The sequence below is a fragment of the Primulina eburnea genome, chromosome 2 (genome assembly GCF_022965805.1).
Source record: "Primulina eburnea isolate SZY01 chromosome 2, ASM2296580v1, whole genome shotgun sequence".
Taxonomy (NCBI): domain Eukaryota; kingdom Viridiplantae; phylum Streptophyta; class Magnoliopsida; order Lamiales; family Gesneriaceae; genus Primulina; species Primulina eburnea.
This window is the reverse complement of record NC_133102.1, coordinates 4,037,319-4,058,167: the sequence shown is the minus strand read 5'-3', so window position 1 is coordinate 4,058,167 and position 20,849 is coordinate 4,037,319. Positions and strand designations below refer to the sequence as shown.

Sequence of the window (20,849 nt, the reverse complement as noted above, 5' to 3'; positions counted from 1 at the left end):
ATGTTAGCGAGGGACAAATATTCATAAAGTAAGTGGAGAGAGAAGGAAAGATTACTTCACTCACCAGTAAAAATGAGACTTTTGAGAGAGCCAGCTGTTCACTATTTCGAATTATTAATAGTAATCACATACCAAAAAAATAATAATAATAAAAGAACAACAACAAATTGTGTGAGAATTCTGTGAAAAAACAAATCAAGAAAATGGATATACCTTGACAGGATAAAAGTTAGTAAAATAGGCCTGTAATTCTCTTCCTCTTATAGTTTGATAATCCATATTTAAAGTGCCTCGATTTCTGAAGTCATACATTACTATATTATACTAATATTTTTTCTGGTTTGACAAATCAATAGATCAAAGTCCAAGTTTGGATATTGCCTTTTTCCCAGCTCTCTCTTTTTGATGAACCCTCTTTAATTTATTTATCTTTTCCCTGTCCATAAGACAGAAAGAATTAGCATCGATGATTCTGTGAACTTTTCATTGTACTTATCCGTCCAATGATTTAGTCATTTTACCCTCCGAATAATACTTTGTGGCCTTTTTCAAGAATCATGCAAAAGGGTCTTCTTGTAGGTGCAATCTTTTCGCTCACAGTGTAACAAAAATATATATGCATATATAAAGATGGTGAAAAGAAAGGCGCCGCGGAAGAAAAGGAAGACCCTTGTTTCGTGAAGAGATATGTACATATGTATGTTCTTATGTACTATCACACACACACACACACACACACACACACATATATATAGGTAAAGGAATGTTCCCCAAAACCAAAGGCTACGGGAACGGAGATAAAAATGAAGGGACATGGCTATCGGCTAGCAAAGAAAAGCTAACTGAAACTCACGCAGTTTTGTGTGTTTTTGTTTGTTTCTTGTTCTTGATTGAGTTCATATTTTCTTTGAAGAAGCAAGAAGCAAAATAAAGTGGAATAATTATTGGTGTACGTGCAGTATTGGCTGGGGTGGGGTAGGGGGTATAAGGTATAATCACTATGACTGTCTTACAATATTTCAGAGCACAGAGATTTGAGATGGATCTGTCTATTGTCTTAACATGACATATATATATATATATATCACTATGTCTGTCTTACAATTATTTCACTTTATATATATATATATAGACGTATATATCCTCTTATAATTTTAATATATATATGGCAAAAACTTGTGTGAGACGGTCTCACGGGTTGTATTTTGTGAGACGGATCTTTATTTGGATAATCCATGAAAAGGTATTACATTTTATACTAAGAGTATTACTTTTTAATGTGAATATGGGTCGGGTTGACCCGTCTCACAGATTGTGATCCGTGAGACGGTCTCACATGAGACTTACTCTATATATATAGACATGTATATCCCAATAATTATTTCACTTTATATATATAGACATATATATCCTCTTATAATTTTAATTTCCTCCATTCCCACAAAAAAATTGTTGATATAGGCTTGAATTTGATAAATCCAACTTTAATTATTGATGTTTTGATGTAAATGTTTAAATTTGAGATCATGAACTTAATTTGTTAATTTCGATTAAGTATTGGAAGAATATATATATATCCTCTTTTAAATAAATTGTGGTCATTGATTGGTATATATATATATATATATATATATATATATATATATATATATATATATATATATATATATATATATATATATATATATATATATCAATGTCATCGGTCGAGCAGCTAGACTCGAGCTCGACGACTCTCTTGACATGAGTTCAAACTCATGTCTTATGCTCGATGCTCGTGCGGAGCATTCGAACGTAACTCAAGTACACGCAGGTAGACACCTGGTGTGTTGTGTCTTTCGAGTTCTCTGTCCCAAAATCGCCTTTCTATGGCATTGATTGCAGGTTCTGGTTGCGAGCTAACGTCTTCAGGTATTGTAGCTAGTGTGCAATAAATTCAAAGCTTGAACATGTGTGCATGTGTCTGAACTACTCGTTGGTTCATATAGGCAAATTTAATCTAAAAGTTGCGACGTTAAATTCTGGAAAATCGCACTGTAGTTTTGTTAACGTTATTAAGTTAATTATAACATTAAGGCTACGTGCGTGCGGTTGGAAGATAAAATTATGAAATGATTAAGAGATAAATGATAAAAAGAATGATTGAAGTAGAAATATAATATATCATAATAAAATAATATTATGTTTGGTATGATTGTTAAAAATGAGATAATTAAGAATCTTTTGATGAATTGACAAAAATTGCCTATCAACTTCGACGGCGGCGGCGGTGTGGTGGCTGGCGACGGGCGGGCGGTCGGTCGGTCGGCATTCAATTTTGTGGGTCGGATATCCGATTCAACCCGACCAATGAAAATAATACTTTTTATGTCAAAATATTATTTTTCAATGCAAAAAAATTATTTACCCCAGTTATATTTTGAAGAAATATTGTTTAATCTATATTGATTTTAGTGAAAACTATTACTTTTATGTTAAAATTATATTGAGTAATATATGATGATTTGAATTAAAAATATTATATTTTATGACAAACATATTATTTTTTACTGTATGTACGAATTAAGTCGATCTGTATCACAAGTATAAATCCATAAGATATGTGTGTTGAAGACCCGCACATAATATATTAGAGTGGTTGTTGGTGCATGATCATGTCTTCGATCGATTAACAAAAATATTTTATGTCAAATAACCATTAAATAATTTTTATCCATTTATTTATGATAAGTCAAATATATTAAATTTTGAGTGATTCTCATGTGAGATCGTCTCACGGATCTTAATCTGTGAGACGGGTTAACCCTACCCATATTCACAATAAAAAGTAATAATCTTAGCATAAAAAGTAATAATTTTTCATGGATGACCCAAATAAGAGATCTGTCTCATAAATACGACCCGTGAAACTGTCTCACAAAAGTTTTTGCCTAAATTTTTTCAGAAACAATTTTAGTACGGTATGTAAAATGATATTATTTATAGTATTTTTCATGAGAATTTGGAATTTGAATAAATTTATAACTACCTATTATGTGCATTCGATACATGGTAAAATATCTTCTTTATCTTCGATTCCACCATGAGTAATTCTTTGTGAGGCGGTCTCACGAATTTTTATGAATATACATATTTTGGTGTTCTTCATTTGAGGTTTCTATCATATCCTCCATTTTTATAAAATATAATATATATATATATATATATATATATATATATATATATATATATATATGTTTCATCACATCCAATGGGTGAGTGACACATCATCGATGCTCACATAGGTGTGCACTGTAGGTGTGCAGCATATCAAAACTGATATATATATATGTGTGTGTGTGTGTGTGTGTTCTATTTTATAAAAATTGAGGATATGATAGAAATCTCGAAGGAAGAACACCAAAAAATATATCTATTTTTGTCCTTTCATTATGGACAAATTCATCAAAATTGTTTTCTATCAAAAAATTGCAGTATAATCCATCATTATTTTTTTATAATTATATTTTGATTCTTATTTAAATATAAATCAAATAAATTATAAAAGAAATATTATACAAGTTGCGTCGGTGTACTAATTATTATTAAAGATGCTGATAAAATTTAGAGAAAAATGAATTGGGCCTTGGTTTCGCTATCACTTCACTTACATCATCTACTTCCAAGTACATAGCCCAAAACTTCTTATATTCAAGTCCCCTTATGTAATTCCGGGCCCATATTCACCAAATTGTTTTTACGTATACGTTTAAAATGACTTAATTTATATAAATTATTGTAATATGATGTTGATATTTCATATCGTTATAATTATAATTTATGAAATCAATTTTTTTTTTGTTTTAAGAAATATTTCAAAATTTAAAAAGTAAATAAATATTTTATGGGTATGACATTTCGGTGAACACGACTCGATTCTTCTTCTTCTTTTTTTCTCCTATTTGTTTGCTTTCAGATGAAGCAGCGGGCTTGCATGCATGAGTGTAATTTTTAATTCCTCTTGCCTGGAATTCTTGGCTTGTGATTAATGTGAAAAAAGTGATCCACGGTTTAAAAAATTATTCTTTTCACTTGGGTTTCTTTATTTGATTCCATAGGTGTAATGGGAGAGGTTCCTGTAGATTTTGAGGTCGAGGTTGAACGAGAAAATGGTGATGGTAAGGGTAGTGTAGAAGAATCAGGAACCAGTGAGGGCGTAAATGGGATTTCTCGCGACGATCTCGGTTCCAGCACCACAGGTAATCATCTTCTAGTACGCGTTTTAGCGTTTGGTCTTTTTTAAGACAGAGACGAGACTCTTTTTCCAATAAGATACCAGGATTTGGGGCGCAATCCTATTCATATTTTACTCAATGAAATTAATATTATTTGAGCTTTTGTTACCCAAAACCGATCAACATATATGTGTACTACTTGAATATCCAGCATGATGCATCACAAATTCTACCTTGTACTTATTATTGCCGCAGATCCCATGAGCTCAGAGCATTGGAAACGTGGTTTCTAACCTTCTACTACATTAGTCATATAATGTGTATATCAGGACGAAGGCTGAAACACAAGATTGAAGATAATGGGAGCAACTGATACACCGGCATTTGGAGAATACAGCTAGAGGTCGATGTACCATTGCACCAAAGAATGAGCTAACTGGCCATTTTTGTGTTCACAGGCAAACCCGTTAAAAGCGCAAGATGGTATAAGCGGCGAGTACACTCATGTTGATATCGGTGAATTTGATAAATACGAATAAACAAATAGACTGCATCAATGTCCTTATGCAGCTAAACTGAATAATGCCACCTTGACAATACGTGCAATCGGGCTTTAGAAGTCTAAATCTCCATTGTGATCAAGAATCCTGATGACTGATAACGACTCCATAACTTTTATAATATAATAAAAAAGTTTCATGCTATCCAAGTTGCTGTTAATTTTCAAAACCTATGTTTAACAAATGCTTTGATTTTTTCATTAGCTGATTTGTCACTTTAAATAGTGATTAAGACTGTAAAAATAAAGGCTAGGTTTCAGTCAATCTATATTTCCCTTATTCTCAATCATTTAATAAGGCTAATTTGTAGAAATTATGGCTCTTTGAATTTCTGGCAACCTCTGATGGTTTATTATTCGAGTTATTGATTTTTTTAGATATCGTTTTTGCTCTTTTAGTTTCAGGATATCAGTTATGTAATGATGTTTTATGCTGCATTAAGTCTGATCCGCACTGCTTAGAATCTGTTGACAGGAACCTTCTAGGAGAGAATTTCAAATTTATGGAACAGTCACCAGAAGGCATGTTGGATCCTACCTCAAGTCAGCTTACCGCGATTGAGAAAATAAATCACTCTCGTGGTGTGTTGCCAATAAAGATTTTAAATGAAAATTTCCCTCCTAAGAAGAAGGTTAGCTGCGAGATGATCTGCTTGCCTGTTCGTTCCCTTAATCAATATTATTTAGTGTTCCTGTGTAATGTTTATTTGGAAAATAATTCTGAAGTACAAGACTCAGTCTCTAAGCTAATATGTTTGGCCTGCTTTTGACAGCTTAAACCGGTGAAGCGAATAGCCACCATTCAAGATGATGGAACTGTACAATTTGATGTTGGAGAAAATATTAAACCACAATGTTCTAATTCTGGTACTGAAGTAATATATGATGGTCATGTGATCAAAGAAATTGTGATCACTGAAGATACAGAATTATTGGAAAATGCTTACAGGTAAGAGGACTTTGGTTTTATCAAGCATGCTCCAACATATTCATCCCTCTGTCTTCTAATATTCCTTTCCCAATTTTTACTTTGGTCTTGGGCCATTTTCTCTATGATTAGAGTGATAGTTGATGTTTTGAATTTTACGTGAATTGTAATTGATTAATATTTGATACTAACATTTGCAAAGGGAATTTGCTGCTACGGCTTGATTTTTTACTAGTTTATCTTTTTGACAGGACGATGGTCACAGGGTGAGACTAGCCACTCACTCAAATTTTAAAGAATTTGTTATGGCTGCTGGATTGGAATTTCACCCTCTAGGCGGAGACCCAAAAGTACTTGCTGCTTGTGAGTTCTGGATCAAAATTTCCCATTTCTCTTGGAACATTTTCAATTTTCTGTCTTCGTCCATTAGTCTTTAGTTTTAGAATGAATCAATATACCCGCTTCTTTTCTTATGGTGAAAGCTTCCATCAAGTAATGCACTTCACATTAGAGGAGTAGTTTTGTGCTAATCATGTTGTAATGTATTTTTACTAAACCAAATGGCCGAAATCATACTTCTACTCATCCCATATTTCAGAAAATATATTTCTGATGTGGGGTATTACGAAAATCACTCCCAAGTCTGCAGAATAACTTGCACTATATGTGCTCTATCACACTGTCAAATTTGTTAAAGCATATGGTATGTTGCTTGTCAACTTTGCATACATTGTCATACGTGTTAATTTTTTAATTTGAAAAATGGCTGTGCCTTCATGCGTATGCCTTTTGTAGATATGGACATATGGTTAAGAATAAAAGTTAGGTACCATCTGGACCTTTTGAAATACATCTCCAACATGTGGTGTGACAAAAATGATTCCCAAGTCTACTGAATAGCTTTGATATCTGTGCTTTAGTGCAGTGTCAAATTTGTTAAAGCTTATGGTATTTTTACTTATCCACATTTGCACATCATAAGAGTTAGTTTTGTAATTCAAGGAATGGCTATGAACATCACTTGTATGCTTATGTAGATATGGTTAAGAACAAAGGATTCTTATCTTCTGAACCATCTGAAATACATCTCCAGTGGAGCCAAATTAAAAAGATAATCTTTTCCCTACTTCCTGCATGTACTGATCCTGATCCTAATACAAATATCTCATTCAAGGTAGATTACATAATTGCCAATCCACCTGCATATGGTAATATAAGTATTTTTATCTAGTTTTCATTTTTATTTTTGTTTGAACAAAAAAGCTTATGAAACTTTTGCTATTGATATCATCTTATTGTTTGGACTCCTTGTTCAGGACATACGCATGTTGCTGAGGCACTCAAAGTACCACTGCACATATTTTTTACGATGCCTTGGACGTTAGTGTTACCCTTCATTCCAACGCATCTTCCACAATAATGTAGATTTGAGGATATTGCAAGCTTCCTTGATGCTGTCAATTTCGTAAAAAATGAAACTAAAATCTAAATTTCCCACATCTCTGTTTACCTTGAGATCTTCAAAAAGATTTATGTTCTGATGTACAACTTGCAGGCCAACGAGTGAGCTTCCACATCCTCTTTCTCGTGTCAGGCAACCAGTTGGTTATCAAGTAAGCATACAATAACACTTATGTGCCTGTGGTTTGACTGAAATTTTGGAAAGATGTCATATTAGAATCTGATTTCTAAGAAGTTGCTGTCTATTACAGTTATCATATCAGATTGTTGATGCATTTATCTGGCTGGGAATACGTGACATGATAAATGAATTCAGAAAGAAGAAACTAAAACTAAGGCCCATGACCTATTTGAGTGTTTCCTGTAACTCTTCTTCAGTCACGCCATATGGATATATTTGGAGTCCCCACCTTGTTCCTAAACCAAAAGGTTAGTTCTTTGGACCTTTGAATTTGATGGATTAAATCAATTGATAAAATTATAGCTTTCAACCATATTCCAAGTTTCATGCATGATTTTGTTTTGACTGACGAATATCCTTGTGGATTAATATTGTTTAGACTCTGAGATACAATTGCTTTTGGAATTTTTAGCGTTGCATTTTTTGGTACATGGTCTCCATTCTTGTAATAAAATGTTTGTACTGCCATAAGAGATACTGAGTCCTTGAACATGGCTAGAGCAAATTTTGAGTAAATATTGAATGGTAAATAACATTTCTTTGCCAAGACCAATGGACTCTCACATTATGTTAATGATGCATTGGATTTTTTATCTGCCTGCGGATTGGGGATCTAAAATCGTTGTAGTGGGATTTTTATTTTGGATCTTGCCTCTAGTTACGAACCTCCAGAATCGCTTTTGAAGTGGCCTGAAGATAAAGAGAAGCCTATTTACATTGGTTTAGGAAGTCTTGTAAGTTCCTGGTGTCTCTGTAGCTTACCGGAAAAGATTTTACCATGATAAATAATGAGCATTAAATATCATCATCAAGTGATTTTCTACAATACTCTGATCACATAGAACGATTTGTCAAGATGAGAGAAACAACCAAAACACAACTTTTGGATCTTTGGTGAATTAATGTTTTGTGTTTCATTCTGATTTTTGCATCTTTCCAGCCAGTTGAGGAGCCTGAAAAGATGACTGAAATAATTGTTCGAGCTCTTGAAATTACTGGACAACGGGGAATTATCACAAAGGCTGGGGTGGTCTGGGAAACTGAAATAATTGTTCAGAGCCTGAAAAGCCACGTCCTTCATCTGGCGTGTTTTCTATAAAACGCTGCTTTGGTTGTTCGAGATTTTAATCTTGAAGCTGCTTCCATCTTCTTCATGTAAGTTTTGTCATACTTGCGGGTATGGAAGAAAAGAAACAACTGTAGTAGTCACAAAACATACAAGTTGCTAGTTCATATGTTTGATTAATGTGTAACATAGTAATGTATATCATTTTCAATGTCGAAGTCGTGAAGGCGATTTTTTGGGACAAAATATCAAACATGTCAAGAAAAAGAAGGATTTAATTCTGAGTGCATTTGCACCCCTCATCAGAAGTTTATGTTTTTTTTTTGTTGAAAAACAAAACAAAATAGTGTTCATGTGGATACTCGTTTATTTAGAAAGTTAGAACATATGACTTTCACAGTTTTTTTAAAAATATATATATATATATAAGAAAAGATTTTTTTTTTAGTTTTTTCCCCTTATGTATTTATTTTATTCTTTTATTTTTCAAATATATATATTCTGAAAATGGTTCAACCAAATAATATTTAAGAAAAATTATATTTTTGGTTCTGTACAATTATTATTTTTTATAATTTGAGTTTAACAATATATCAAATTTTACTCTTAGATATGTATCTTTCAATTTTTTTTCAATTTTATTTGTTTTTATCGAGAGTGTTGACATAATATTACATACATCAACAACACATTAGTGTCTTAAAATTGTGGACTACAAATTTACAACTAAATTTGATAACATACCAAGTTAAAATGGCGAAAAGTTCAAATTCATGAAATTTCCACATAAATAATGGACCTATGGCATCCCTAGAATTCTTCTATATCAACAAAAAGGTTTAAAGAATGAAAGCAGATCCAAAGGTTAAGTGAAAAACACAAGCTTCAAAATCTATAAAAATGACATTTGAAACTCCATATGACTAGATATATATTATTTTCCCATCCCCTCCAAAATGCCTTGTCGAGAAATCAAACAAAGAAAGGTTAACTTTAAAGTATTTAATGAGTAAAAACCTCGCATGAAACAGAAATTTCAAAGAGACGTTAAAAGATTATGCATCAACACCAGGCATCAGCCAGTAGGTGTCTTGAGACTATTGGGTTTGCACTCTACTGGGTCCGCGCACTCGTTTCCAAATCTTCATCCACTCCACCATAGTATCAGCAGCACGAGCAAATACCGGATTAACTGGTCCCAGTTTTTCTTTGACAGACGCAGCAATCTCAGCTACACAATTTTCTGCTGTAACAGCCTCTTGAGACAATCTTACCGATTGAAAGAATGGAACCACATCTTCCATCAGCTTAACTCCATCCCATTCTTTTCTCAAACTTTCAATAGCATCGCCTCGTTCTTTTCTCCACACATAGGGAAGCCCGCTTTTCACGCCGAGCCTTAAGTGATCACAAACTACCTTAACACACATCCCACTCCATATGTCTTCCACCGTTTCCCACCTTAGCTTTCCTTCCTTAACCAACCGAAAAGCTGGAAGCATAGCCGGTCCCACCAACTCACTATTGACACCTATGTTGATTCCACTAACGGGCATCATGGTTCTTGATGGTATGGTAAGAACCGCATCGACATACCTCACATTTCTCAGATCTGGCTTTAGGACTTGAGTGGGAGCATCATAGTCTGCTAGATTGAGCCACAATCCACAGGAAAGGCCGCAGTCCACCCCATTTCTTAAGCTAAAAGGGTAGCCTCGAACAAAATCAGTTCCCTCACGGAAAGGGTCATACAGAGTATTGAAGAAAAATGGAGTAGCAGGGGTTGCGAGGTTAGTAATATGCTGGGAGACAGCATCAATTATATACCCATTGCTATCTCTAGCAGGAATACAGTCATCATCAATACAGATTACATACTTTTTACGAGACATAAGATAGCCAAAATACCGACAAGAGTATCCAGAAAAAGAAATTGCACTTGATGAAGAGCCCACAACACGATCTATGTCGGGCTTTGTGTAGAGATCCATGTTAAATCCATCTGGGATTTTAAGGTCCTCTTTAAGTTCAGGATCTTTGACAATTATAAGGTGGAAGCGGGAGAAAATTGGGCTCCACTCTTCCATGAATGATGTAAGATCTGGCTGAAGGGCGCCTACCACAATATCCACCTCGTCATCTGTAATGCTAATTTGAGACATTATTTCAATAACCAAGAGAAATCCAAATGAGAGCAGATTCGTCTTCCTAATAAGGGGTAGTGTTTGGCTTCCACTTATTGCTGCACAAGGACTCGATGTCAACAGTATCAAATTTTCCCAGAGCACCCTGACACGAATTTGAAAGTCACAAAGGAGATCAAGTTAAAACTCAGAAAAAACAATTATTGCCAAATGACTCAGGGGTAGGAAAAACAGGAACAGGAATATGTTGAATATTAAGAGCATCAATGACAGAGAGAAGTTCTTCTTTGCCAGTGTTCAGTTTCTCAGATTTCTCAATGTTCTCTAACAATCAAAGAAGTTTGCACATGAATGTGCATAGAAAATAATTGCAAATAAGCAACAATGAGCACAAGTTATTTCAGCCGTCAAACCAATAAAACATGGATCACACACAAAAAAATATGCTTCCTTCGATCTTTTGCTTTTTTAGAAGTCAGATTCTTCTATTCTGAGGCTATAAGACAACTGATGCACTTAAAAAGTTTGCAAATATGTGACAAGACAAAATGAGAAAAAACGAAGTTAAAACTCAAACGAAGTTGAGAAGAATCAATTACACAAGCTTATCATTCAATCAATAGAACTAAACAAAGTGAGAAAAACTTCAGCATGTAACATGTGACAAAACCTATATTCAATAAACAAGGCAAATTCAATAAGATTGTGTTTTGATGGGCAAATTCAAGTGAATTTCAAATCCACATTATAGCATCACATTAAACAAAATTAATAGAAATTGTAGTCAAATCCTTCTCCATATCAAATCCATCAATCCAAGCTCAATCTAAGATTTTTCCAACCCCTTATACATTGAGGGTTATCTTATACCAGAAACTCAACATTTATGGCATCAACCGAAGTAGTAACATCGTTCCTCAATTAATCTGAGAATTTCAATTCTCGAAAAAAGCCACCGACTCTAAAGGAAATAGTTTTTCGTTAGAACTGACAAACACTCAAAATCATGAGATAAATCAAATCAGAAATCTCCTTAGCGATAAACCAATGAAACTTGGATATTCGGTGCATCAACGATCGCTGTAGCAAAGACATATACAATAGATATGGGCAGACCAACAGGGGAGGTCATAAAATGTAAAGTCTGATCCGTAAATCCACACAACTTGGTCCGATAACAATGCGATATAATCCGCCGGATCGAATCTCCGATCAAAATCATTCAGAAAAAAGACCAGTATAAAAACCCTAAAATCCAGAAGATCAGTGGATCACATCAAAACACAAACCAATCGCAAAAACCAAGACAAACCCGTTTCACAACAGTCCAAAGGGCACGCAAAAGTTCAAACAAGAAACAATCTTGCACACAAATACAACCAGCAAAAGAAAAACAGAGACGGAGTTTTTAAGGGTTCATACCAGGACGAGCTCGAGAAGAATGTGCTGAGGTAGAAAAGAGATATCGGATATATGGGCGAAGTTGTTAAGCGCAGAGTCAATGGCCAGTGAGACAAGTGTGGGCGGAGTTCTCATTCATCTATATGAATCGTTCTTTCCTCCTATTGTTGCTCGTTGTCTCCAGTTGTTATTATTCGTTGCTGTACATTATCTTATTCTTTAGACATAGTTTCTCTACTTATCCATCACCAAAACCCAAACCAAAACATAATTGTTCATTCGAAAAACTTTCTACATTTCTTCTTATTATCCTAATCAACTTCCTATTATCCTCACATAAAAAAAAAAAAAAAAAAATTATAAGTTCGTATTTGGACGGATAGATTTGAAATTCATATATTTCGATTATATTTTTAATATTAATAACGAAATAATAGATAAAATCTTACATTCATATTTATTTATTTATACGATTGTTACAAAAAGTATAATGAATTTCAAATGCATATGTTCTGTACACACTAGTATAATATAATGTTGATACAGTCCATAGAAACCCAAAAAAAAACCAATTTTCATCAACATGTATGTCAATTTTGTAAAAATAAGAAGAATTTGCATGAGCTAATGATATTAAAATAGAGTTAAATACTTCTCATGTAGTTTTCTTTAAAATATTGATATTTGGTTTTATTTCCAAAATATTGGGTATTTTTAATAAAAAAAAAAAAATACATACATACATTCATACATGCATAAAAACGTGTTTGGAAATAAGATTAATTTTTCTTATGTTGCAACAGAAGAATTGTTGTACAACGTGCAGCAAAAGTAGTTCTCAGTCTGCATATAGGTAATTTGGTCTGTGTTTTCAAAGCTTTGCTAATGTAACTCAGTAATGAAGATGAAAACCACGGCGGCGCTGCTCACCGCCAATTCGCCGTCGGCTCTCCGCTTCAACACCAAAAAGATATTTATCCAACAAGCTCGCGATGCCTTTTCAGCCTTACGCTCAGGTTCAAACCAGCGAGAGTACGCCTCAGAGTTTCGTGCTCCTTGGAGAACACCGATTCGAAGATGGCGTCGAATGACTCTACCGAACACCTCGAAATATTACCGGATTCGCAGCCTGGAGACGGATTGCTGAAGGTTGAAGTGAGAAATCCCAGTTTTTTAGCTAATCTAATCCCACCACCTAAATGGAGCTTCAGTGACCAAGTTTTCTTTCTCCTCGTCTTCATCGCTGGCACGGTAATCAAGTTAACTTTTTCTGTTAAAATATTTCTGATATAATCAATGATTTCTACATGGTGTAACGAACCTGAAAGCGTTTTATTTGCAGACTTGTGCTGCGTTTGCTAGCCTTGTTGTTGCGGCCGTACCAACTTTGTTTGTAAGTATTGCAGCAATGTCTTTAATTTTCTTTTAGAACACAATTCGGTATGCATTTTTCTCATTTGGGGTCGCAGTCTTTTGCTTCGAGCTATTTTTTTTAGCTTATGGCACGACATATACGCCCAATACTTGTTATTTTCATCCGTTGAAAATGTTCGCTGATGAATTACGTGGAAACGGCTGCATAACCTCGCCTTGGATTTTTAGCATCTAATGAGCTTTCTTTTGGTGTATTTTAAGTTTTAAGGTTGTCTTTGAACGGAGGGATCTGAAATCAAGGCATTTTAAATCCAAGATTCAGATTCTTTCTATATCTTTGGATTTGTTGAATTTCAAATCCTTCCTACGTGTTATACCTATGTTTTAATCACAATGATGAATTGTAGTCTTTTGAGATCTATGTGAACTCATATCTTTCAATCCCAATGCAACCCAAATGTCAAAATCTCTAGCTTTTTTAATACCTTCTCAAGATGCCAGTCCGAAACTCTGGATATACGACGGGAGAGACACTAAAATTTTAGTTTATACTCTTCTACATTCTTGATTGTGTTTTTCAGCTTTTCTCATTACAATTTGCCACGTTGCTGCAATAAATAATCATGTCATTGGCAATAATTCAATTGGTTGCATTTAGCACCCATGTGGAAAGGATTTTAAAACCTGCCTTTTTGAAATTGGGTATTTGAAAGATTATTGATTTTATACAGGGGTTATGTGATTTTTTTGGGTTTTTATGGGGTACAAATGCCATTGAGGTGGTTGAGCATGTAAGACAATGAATAGATGAAATTCTGGCTTTGAGATGCTTAAATCTTATAAGAAAATAATGTCTATCAAACATCTATTATAAGGTTGTGATTGATCTGAAATTAATGGATTTTCACTTCATCGTTTATGTTTGGGTGAAAAATTGAAGTAGATATTTCAAATTCCTCATGTTGTCGATGCATTTTCCTTCCATTTTGGAAGGAATTGAAATTTAAAACTATGAATTTCTAATTATTAGAATTCAAAGTATTTCCTCCAAATCAAATCATTTTATCCAAATGCAACATAAGAGATTATAAATGAAATAATGCAACTATGTGAATTTATCATTTTTATTTTTTCCTTTCTTCTTTTGTTTCTTTTCATTTATGGTTGCCTTACATCAAATATTAGACATTGGGTTAGGGATTTATTTTCGTCTTTACTTGTTGTAGGCGATGCGAAGGGCAGCGATATCTCTTTCAAAACTAGCCGATACTGCTCACGAGGAGCTCCCTGGTACAATGGCAGCGATCAGACTGTCAAGCATGGAAGTTAGTGATCTCATTCTAGAATTAAGTGATATGAGGTATATAAGCTTTTTTCGACCATGTCTACATCAAGTCTCTGGTACTTGTAGACAATCAAGTAGCTATTTTAAAGTTTTCTTAAGAACTAATGTACCTCTCCAAATTGCACCAAAAATTGAAAAGTTAAAAGCAAGCATAAATTTAGATTTATTAATCTGGGAATAATTAAGGAATTCTAGTTAATATTGTGGATTTCGAATTTTTATGTAAAAAATGCATGCTTACTATGGCAAAATCAATCCTGCAACTGCAGAACTTTTGATTGATCTCGCAACTGGAAAATTTTCCTTTTCAGTGTCTGAGTTTATTAATGGTAGTATCATTTTCAAATGCATATCTGGATATTTCAAGATAATGTATTATGTTCTTTCTGATTCCAGCGAAGAAATTGCAGACGGAGTGAAAAAATCTACTCAAGCTGTTCAAGCAGCAGAAGCCGGAGTTCGAAAAATTGGTTCTATTGCTCACCAACAGACTGTGTGTAAGCTATTCATTTTTGGCTTGTATTTATAGTTTTTTCCTCCAAATGGAAAAAATGACTGCACTCTTTTTTGGAAAAGCCATGATCCAGGAGAGGGCTAGACTGCCAATCATCTCACTGCAACCAATGGTTTCTGGTGCTGCGAAGAAAACGTCTCGTGCTGTCAGCCAAGCCACAAAAACAATATTGAATATCATCTCACGAGGCGAGCTTAACTCAGCCGGCGAAGATGACAATCTTGTGAACAGGATAGAAGGCTGAGACATTTCTGGAAAAAAATGAAAAGGTGGATATACTGACGCGAATGAGTAATGCTGGTACAATGCTCAACGCGCTAGATATAAGCACTGGAAAACATCTGCAAGTTCTCGACTCACGTGCAATGCGTATTCATGTAGATATCTTATATTTGTCATTTTTTCTGAATTGAATACGGAAGCTGTATTTAAATCTGTTTATGCTGCTGAATTTAGTCGGCCATCTCTAATTTGGTTTTTAATTTCATTTAGTTCGTTTTCTTTTATTGATTCAATATTAAATCTTTTTTTTAGAGAAATTAAAATTTGTTAGTGATTGACTCAATGCCCAAACTGGCTGATAATTATGTCAAAATAATTTTTTGAGGTATAAGTATCCTTTATTCCTTGTGATATTTCTATCTGTGATAAAATGTTACATAAAAACGAACAGAATCTGATAAATTATGCAAGGTTCAATTCGGCATTTTATCATTAGAATTTTTGTAACAAATTTCGGATTCGAATTCGAATGTTTTTTTATAGGAATCTTGATTAAGCTCAATGTTAGTGCTGATAACATCACATCCTTATAATCAGGTCCTTTGACTCCAAATTTTACAGGATTTTCGACTTTAGGGAGCCGATTCGAGATGGCCAATCTCCTAAGAATATAGAATGGAGATGAAGAGAACAAGAGAAGAGAGGAAATCTCAGAACTTTATTCAAGAACAAAGTATGAAAATACAAGTACCAATAAGCTCCTTTCTTCCCCTACTCCTTATATAGTCTTCTTCGTAATTACCCTCAACTGACTTTTTATGCTGCCTATCTTTTATTTATGAGTTATTGTCTATTTACAAGTAATGATATAATCCTCTAATTCTTCGTCGCTCTTCTATTTCTTTGGCCTTGATTAATTTTGGCCTCTTCCTTTCTTGTATCAATATTCAACCTTCATTCCCTTCTCGTTTCTTTATTTCCTTGCACTCCTTGCATGTGTATCAGATGTCCAGTCCAATACCATATTTGTAAGAACTATGTTCAAATGAAAATCAGTAAATTCCTGTATTTGCAATCAATCACACTTGCATCACTTCGGGAGATTTTGGGGGTGTGGCTTCTATCAAGTTCTCGTCCCTTCTCGCTGCCTGCAAGTGAACCAGACATATTATAACAATCTAGTTATTAAGATTTGAAATGCATGTGTGTGTGCACACGACTGGAAAATGCAGTATATTAGGATTGCACCAACCATTTCAGCCATTTTGTTTTTGTAAGCTTTGTCCAACTCTTCACAAACCATAATGATCGTGGGACGGCCAGAGCGGGAATTGGCTACACAGAGCACCGCTATCTGCAGTATGGATTTGAAATCTATGGTGATAATATCTCCATTCATGCATGGATCCTGAAAATCTGTCAATGGTCGCCTTGTCATGTTCACGTCCTTCGCCTGGAAAAAGTTTTTGAGAATCATTGCCTTTCTAAGCTTATTAGTTAACACACATTGTGAATGATGCATGGACAGTATATAAGCAAATTTTTCTCGTGTGTGTAGAATACCTCAACCAACATCGGACTGTGGAATATGTAAATAGGACCGATGGAGAACATACTAGGAAACAGCAGATGCATGCTTCAATTTTCGTGCTAGAGGGAGGGGGAGACTCAATCCTGGGCATTTGCCACTAGGGCGTTCGATGAATCACCAAGAAATCAAGGCTTGTGTGTGCATGTTCACGGATGTGCAACTAGCTGAGTGTTGATAACAGCTATCATTCTAATTAGTTGATCTCTTGCATTCAGGTCTAGCTCTATTACTCGTTGCCCGGATAAAAGTTGAAGCATGACCATACCAAAACTATATATATCACTAGCACAAGTCAGCTTGGCATTAATCATGTATTCAGGATCCATGTAAACTATTGTTCCCCGAACATCTGTAAATACTTTACTTTCATCCGTTCCAATCATTTTTGCCACGAAATCTGAAAGCTTTGGTTCCATTTTTTGAGTCAGAAGAATGTTTGTTAGCTGCAAATGGCAGGAGAAATGAAAAATATTGAGAAAAATCAGGTAAAGAAAAACCAAGGTCATTTGGAGAGCAGACCAATTCAGACACATATTCTTGATAGACTTTGCGGCTTGTGCTCAGATATCTAAATATTTTGTGTATTACCTTGATGTCTCTGTGAACGATGCAACCATCTACATGGTGATGCAGATATTTAAGAGCAAACGCACAATCTCTCAAGGTTTAACTCTTAATTCCCATGTTAACTCGCCATCTTTCCCTGCTAATCATATAGAAATGATCACGCATCTGTATTTTCCACGAAGTTCGTATGAAATATTCAAAATATTATGGCGTATACATACTCAAGAGATGTTCAGCAAGATTTCCTTTGGAGCAATATTCATAGACTAGATACTGTTTCCCATCTTCAAAGCAGCAACCGAAGAGACATCCAAGGTTCGCATGCCTGACTCTCGAAAGCCCTTCGATTTCTCTAACGAAAGAATCTGAGGTATTTGTTTGATATAACTGCTTGATTGCCACTGGTTGTCCACTCGGTGTGTAAACTTGCCCTGCACTACTTCTCCCTAGGTACTTCTTTTCGGGGAAAAAGTTAATCGCATTATCAACCTCCGTTTTTGAGAATCTGTAGAGAGCTGAGCAAGAGGCAGTGAGGCCATTGTCCTTGAGATGTTTCATCTCTTTTTTTCGATTTCGTATCATGTATTTTATTAATGTGATTATGGTTGATAGCCCACCCGTCACTAATATTATTGCTAAGAAAGCTTCTGCCAGATTATCTGATGACATTTTGAGGAAGGGTAAGATTAGTTTTTTTAAACTTAAATGTTCATATCTTTTACTGCAGCAAGAGCCAAGAGGTGACTATGAAACAAACTTTGACTTACAGTTGAGTCTGATGTAATTCACTTGTTCTGCACATAAGCAAATGAGGAAATGTCAGATCGGCAACTAAGGGATTACCACACAACAAGACAGAAGTCGCCCCTGAATTTCTAGTTCTATTCCTTAATGAAATACACATATGTTTGAAAATAAAATCAGAAAACAAATAGTTATCGGTTAAGATTCAAGAGTCCTGAAACATGATGCTCATTTCACCTGGTTCGACCAAAGCAGGCAGCATCTATTGAAATCACCAATCTCAAAGGAACCATTCATTTTCTCAGCTATCACTGAGGCAATTACAGCAACTAGACAGGTAGCCTTTTCTCTATGATCACTTTCATCAACCTTGAAGTAATCTAACAACGAATTGGTTTCTTTCGATATTGCAGAGGTGCAGTTGCCACAAGCATAATCAAATGAGGAAGAGCTGAAAAGGGAACATTTTCCTGTAACATTAATATTTAACGACTGAAGTGTAGAGCATTGGCCACTTCCTCTATAGAAGTGATCAAATCCACAGTTGTGAGCCGACACGTTTGGCTGTAGAGTAAACGGTCCAGAGCAGTCGTTCCAGCGATGTTTAGCAATGTAGGTATCTCCTTTTGGATTTTCAAGGGCTTGAAGGGCTAAGGCGTGCAGAAAAACAAAGAGGCGTTTTGCCGGTTCCAGTCTTCGAGTTGTTTTTGTACTTGAGTGCACCCTCCGATCGGTTGGTAAGGGAATGCAGAGAAATTTAACCCACAAACTGCATGACACAATTGCATGCGATCAAGAAAATTGAAGGCAAGTACTTGATTCTTGAAAATAGTTGTTTCATTAGATTATTATAAATGTATTTTGATAATTAGCAAATTGAGGAAGCCTTTAGCTTGAAGTACATAAATAACGCCAAAAAAGATCATAAAAAATCACAAAAAGGAGAAAACATTATAAACCTGGACTTCCTGTAGAGGGCAACAAAAAACTTTGAACATAGAAGAGAGTTGTGAGCATTACAAAAAGAAGATTAAATCTCAGAAATCTTTCTTTCATTTTCCTTCTTTACTAATTCGATTTAGCACGAGAAGTTCGTCACGGATTTTCGATGTTTGCGGCTCTTTTCAAAAACCAGTATCTTTTTTTGGCAGAAAACATGCAAAGGACACTTTTATACAAGACATTTTCCTCATTAAAATCGAAGTTGGATGATCTTATCTATTGTTTCATTGCTTAGTAATAGTCACCCCTAATACAATCAACATTTCTTGGCCATGGATGTACTATTGCATGAAAACCCGACTACGTTCATGGATGCCCTCGAACTTAGCACGAAGCCTTTTATAATGCGTACATGTGTGAATGGAGAAAGTATGCGTGTTTAGTTCAAGAAAAATCATGAAGTGATGGTCCCAAAGATGCAATTTTGACAGCCAAAAACTTGCTTAAAATTAATCATTATTTTAGTTTGTGCTAGTTCAGTCTACGCTGCGGTTGGTCCATGTCGAGGAACCAAACTCTGTGGTCAAGTTCTTGTTTTACATAAGATGTAATCTGAATACGAAATTAGGATGCCAATGAAGATTTCCATGTACTTCGGTAAAAGTTTTTGACAAAATCTCGCAACATGATCGATTATATTTCTAAAAAAATATTTTATTTTCCAATTAAAAATCCCGAAAACATCTCTTTTATTTTAGTTCTTTTCCCGGAAGTAAATGTTCGCTTCCCTTTTAAGATTTCCTATGCAGTTACAATTTTCTCCCTCCAAAATAGAATCGAGTAATTTTATAATAAATAAAATAACTAAATACATGACATATTTACATTGTCCGTGCCACTTGTGAGCGGACAATGTCGGTTACCATTTTCACGGGTTATAAATTTTCACTTTCATACACAACATAATAATAACAAAATAGACAACAGATATTAGCTCTGTTCTCATGTTTGCGAAAGAGGTGAAAGGACACAACAAAAGACCAAAAACAGAAAAGAAACATACAAATAAATATGGAGAGGATCAAATTTGAAATCTCTGTAGACCGCAGAACATCAAGTGGTCCCATGAGAACTTCTGGACTCCGCAAACAATCCAAAGGCAAGCAAGAATCAACCTCAAAACCATGAGACGAATCAATTCAGCAGCTGAGAAACAGCCAAATTCACTTCGAAAAGGCCAACGTAAAAATAAGAGCACATATAAATCGTCATGACCAGTACAATTTATGTTATCTTGGAAGGAAAACTAGACCCTTAGATTGGGCATCTAAACAGCAAAAAGGGCCTTCAAGCATGTGACTCCACAGAGAACTCATGTTGCCATGCTCAGCATACTGACATGCGATGGACTAAATAATCACACAGTTAACATATTCTTTGTTGCGGATACCTTGAGTTTCCCACTTGAGAATCATGAAACAAAATGTCGTCAAAATTTTATCTCACAACCCAGTGTGATATAGCATTCCTAAAGTTTGTGCTCAGCATTTGAGTGTTCAACACACTAATTATAACCAAAAAAGCAAATGCAAATAG

General features: G+C 34.8%; 3 protein-coding genes and 1 pseudogene across 7 annotated transcripts; 2 read left to right on the top strand and 2 right to left on the bottom strand.

The window, feature by feature from the left end:
• The first annotated feature begins 3,890 nt into the window (after window positions 1–3,890).
• Window positions 3,891–8,675, top strand: LOC140821202 (sterol 3-beta-glucosyltransferase UGT80A2-like). Of its 4 annotated transcripts, none has more exons than XM_073181622.1 (7): window positions 5,569–5,722; window positions 5,953–6,064; window positions 6,739–6,909; window positions 7,018–7,081; window positions 7,257–7,314; window positions 7,414–7,591; window positions 8,288–8,675. In XM_073181622.1, the coding sequence occupies exons 2-7, from the start codon at window positions 6,007–6,009 to the stop codon at window positions 8,440–8,442; spliced, it is 684 nt and encodes a 227-aa protein (XP_073037723.1). In that variant the 5' UTR covers window positions 5,569–5,722; window positions 5,953–6,006; the 3' UTR covers window positions 8,443–8,675. The 4 variants fall into 4 exon arrangements, with proteins under 4 accessions (XP_073037736.1, XP_073037723.1, XP_073037730.1 ...); XM_073181629.1 differs by having other exon boundaries at window positions 8,284–8,419; XM_073181642.1 differs by lacking the exon at window positions 7,414–7,591 and having other exon boundaries at window positions 8,284–8,675.
• A 604-nt stretch (window positions 8,676–9,279) lies between these two features.
• Window positions 9,280–12,201, bottom strand: LOC140821191 (probable UDP-arabinopyranose mutase 5). 2 transcript variants are annotated; one of them, XM_073181612.1, is made up of 3 exons: window positions 11,976–12,180; window positions 10,769–10,875; window positions 9,280–10,557 (listed from the first exon to the last, which is right to left on the bottom strand). In XM_073181612.1, exons 1-3 carry the CDS (start codon window positions 12,087–12,089, stop codon window positions 9,507–9,509), a joined length of 1,272 nt encoding a protein of 423 aa, XP_073037713.1. In that variant the 5' UTR covers window positions 12,090–12,180; the 3' UTR covers window positions 9,280–9,506. The 2 variants fall into 2 exon arrangements, with proteins under 2 accessions (XP_073037713.1, XP_073037704.1); XM_073181603.1 differs by lacking the exon at window positions 10,769–10,875 and having other exon boundaries at window positions 9,280–10,698; window positions 11,976–12,201.
• Window positions 12,202–12,771: 570 nt separating this feature from the next.
• On the top strand, window positions 12,772–15,677 carry LOC140821181 (uncharacterized). Its single transcript, XM_073181596.1, has 5 exons — window positions 12,772–13,205; window positions 13,297–13,347; window positions 14,555–14,688; window positions 15,070–15,170; window positions 15,250–15,677. The coding sequence occupies exons 1-5, from the start codon at window positions 13,032–13,034 to the stop codon at window positions 15,429–15,431; spliced, it is 642 nt and encodes a 213-aa protein (XP_073037697.1). The 5' UTR covers window positions 12,772–13,031; the 3' UTR covers window positions 15,432–15,677.
• A 458-nt stretch (window positions 15,678–16,135) lies between these two features.
• On the bottom strand, window positions 16,136–18,722 carry LOC140821172 (wall-associated receptor kinase-like 21; annotated as a pseudogene).
• Window positions 18,723–20,849: the final 2,127 nt, after the last annotated feature.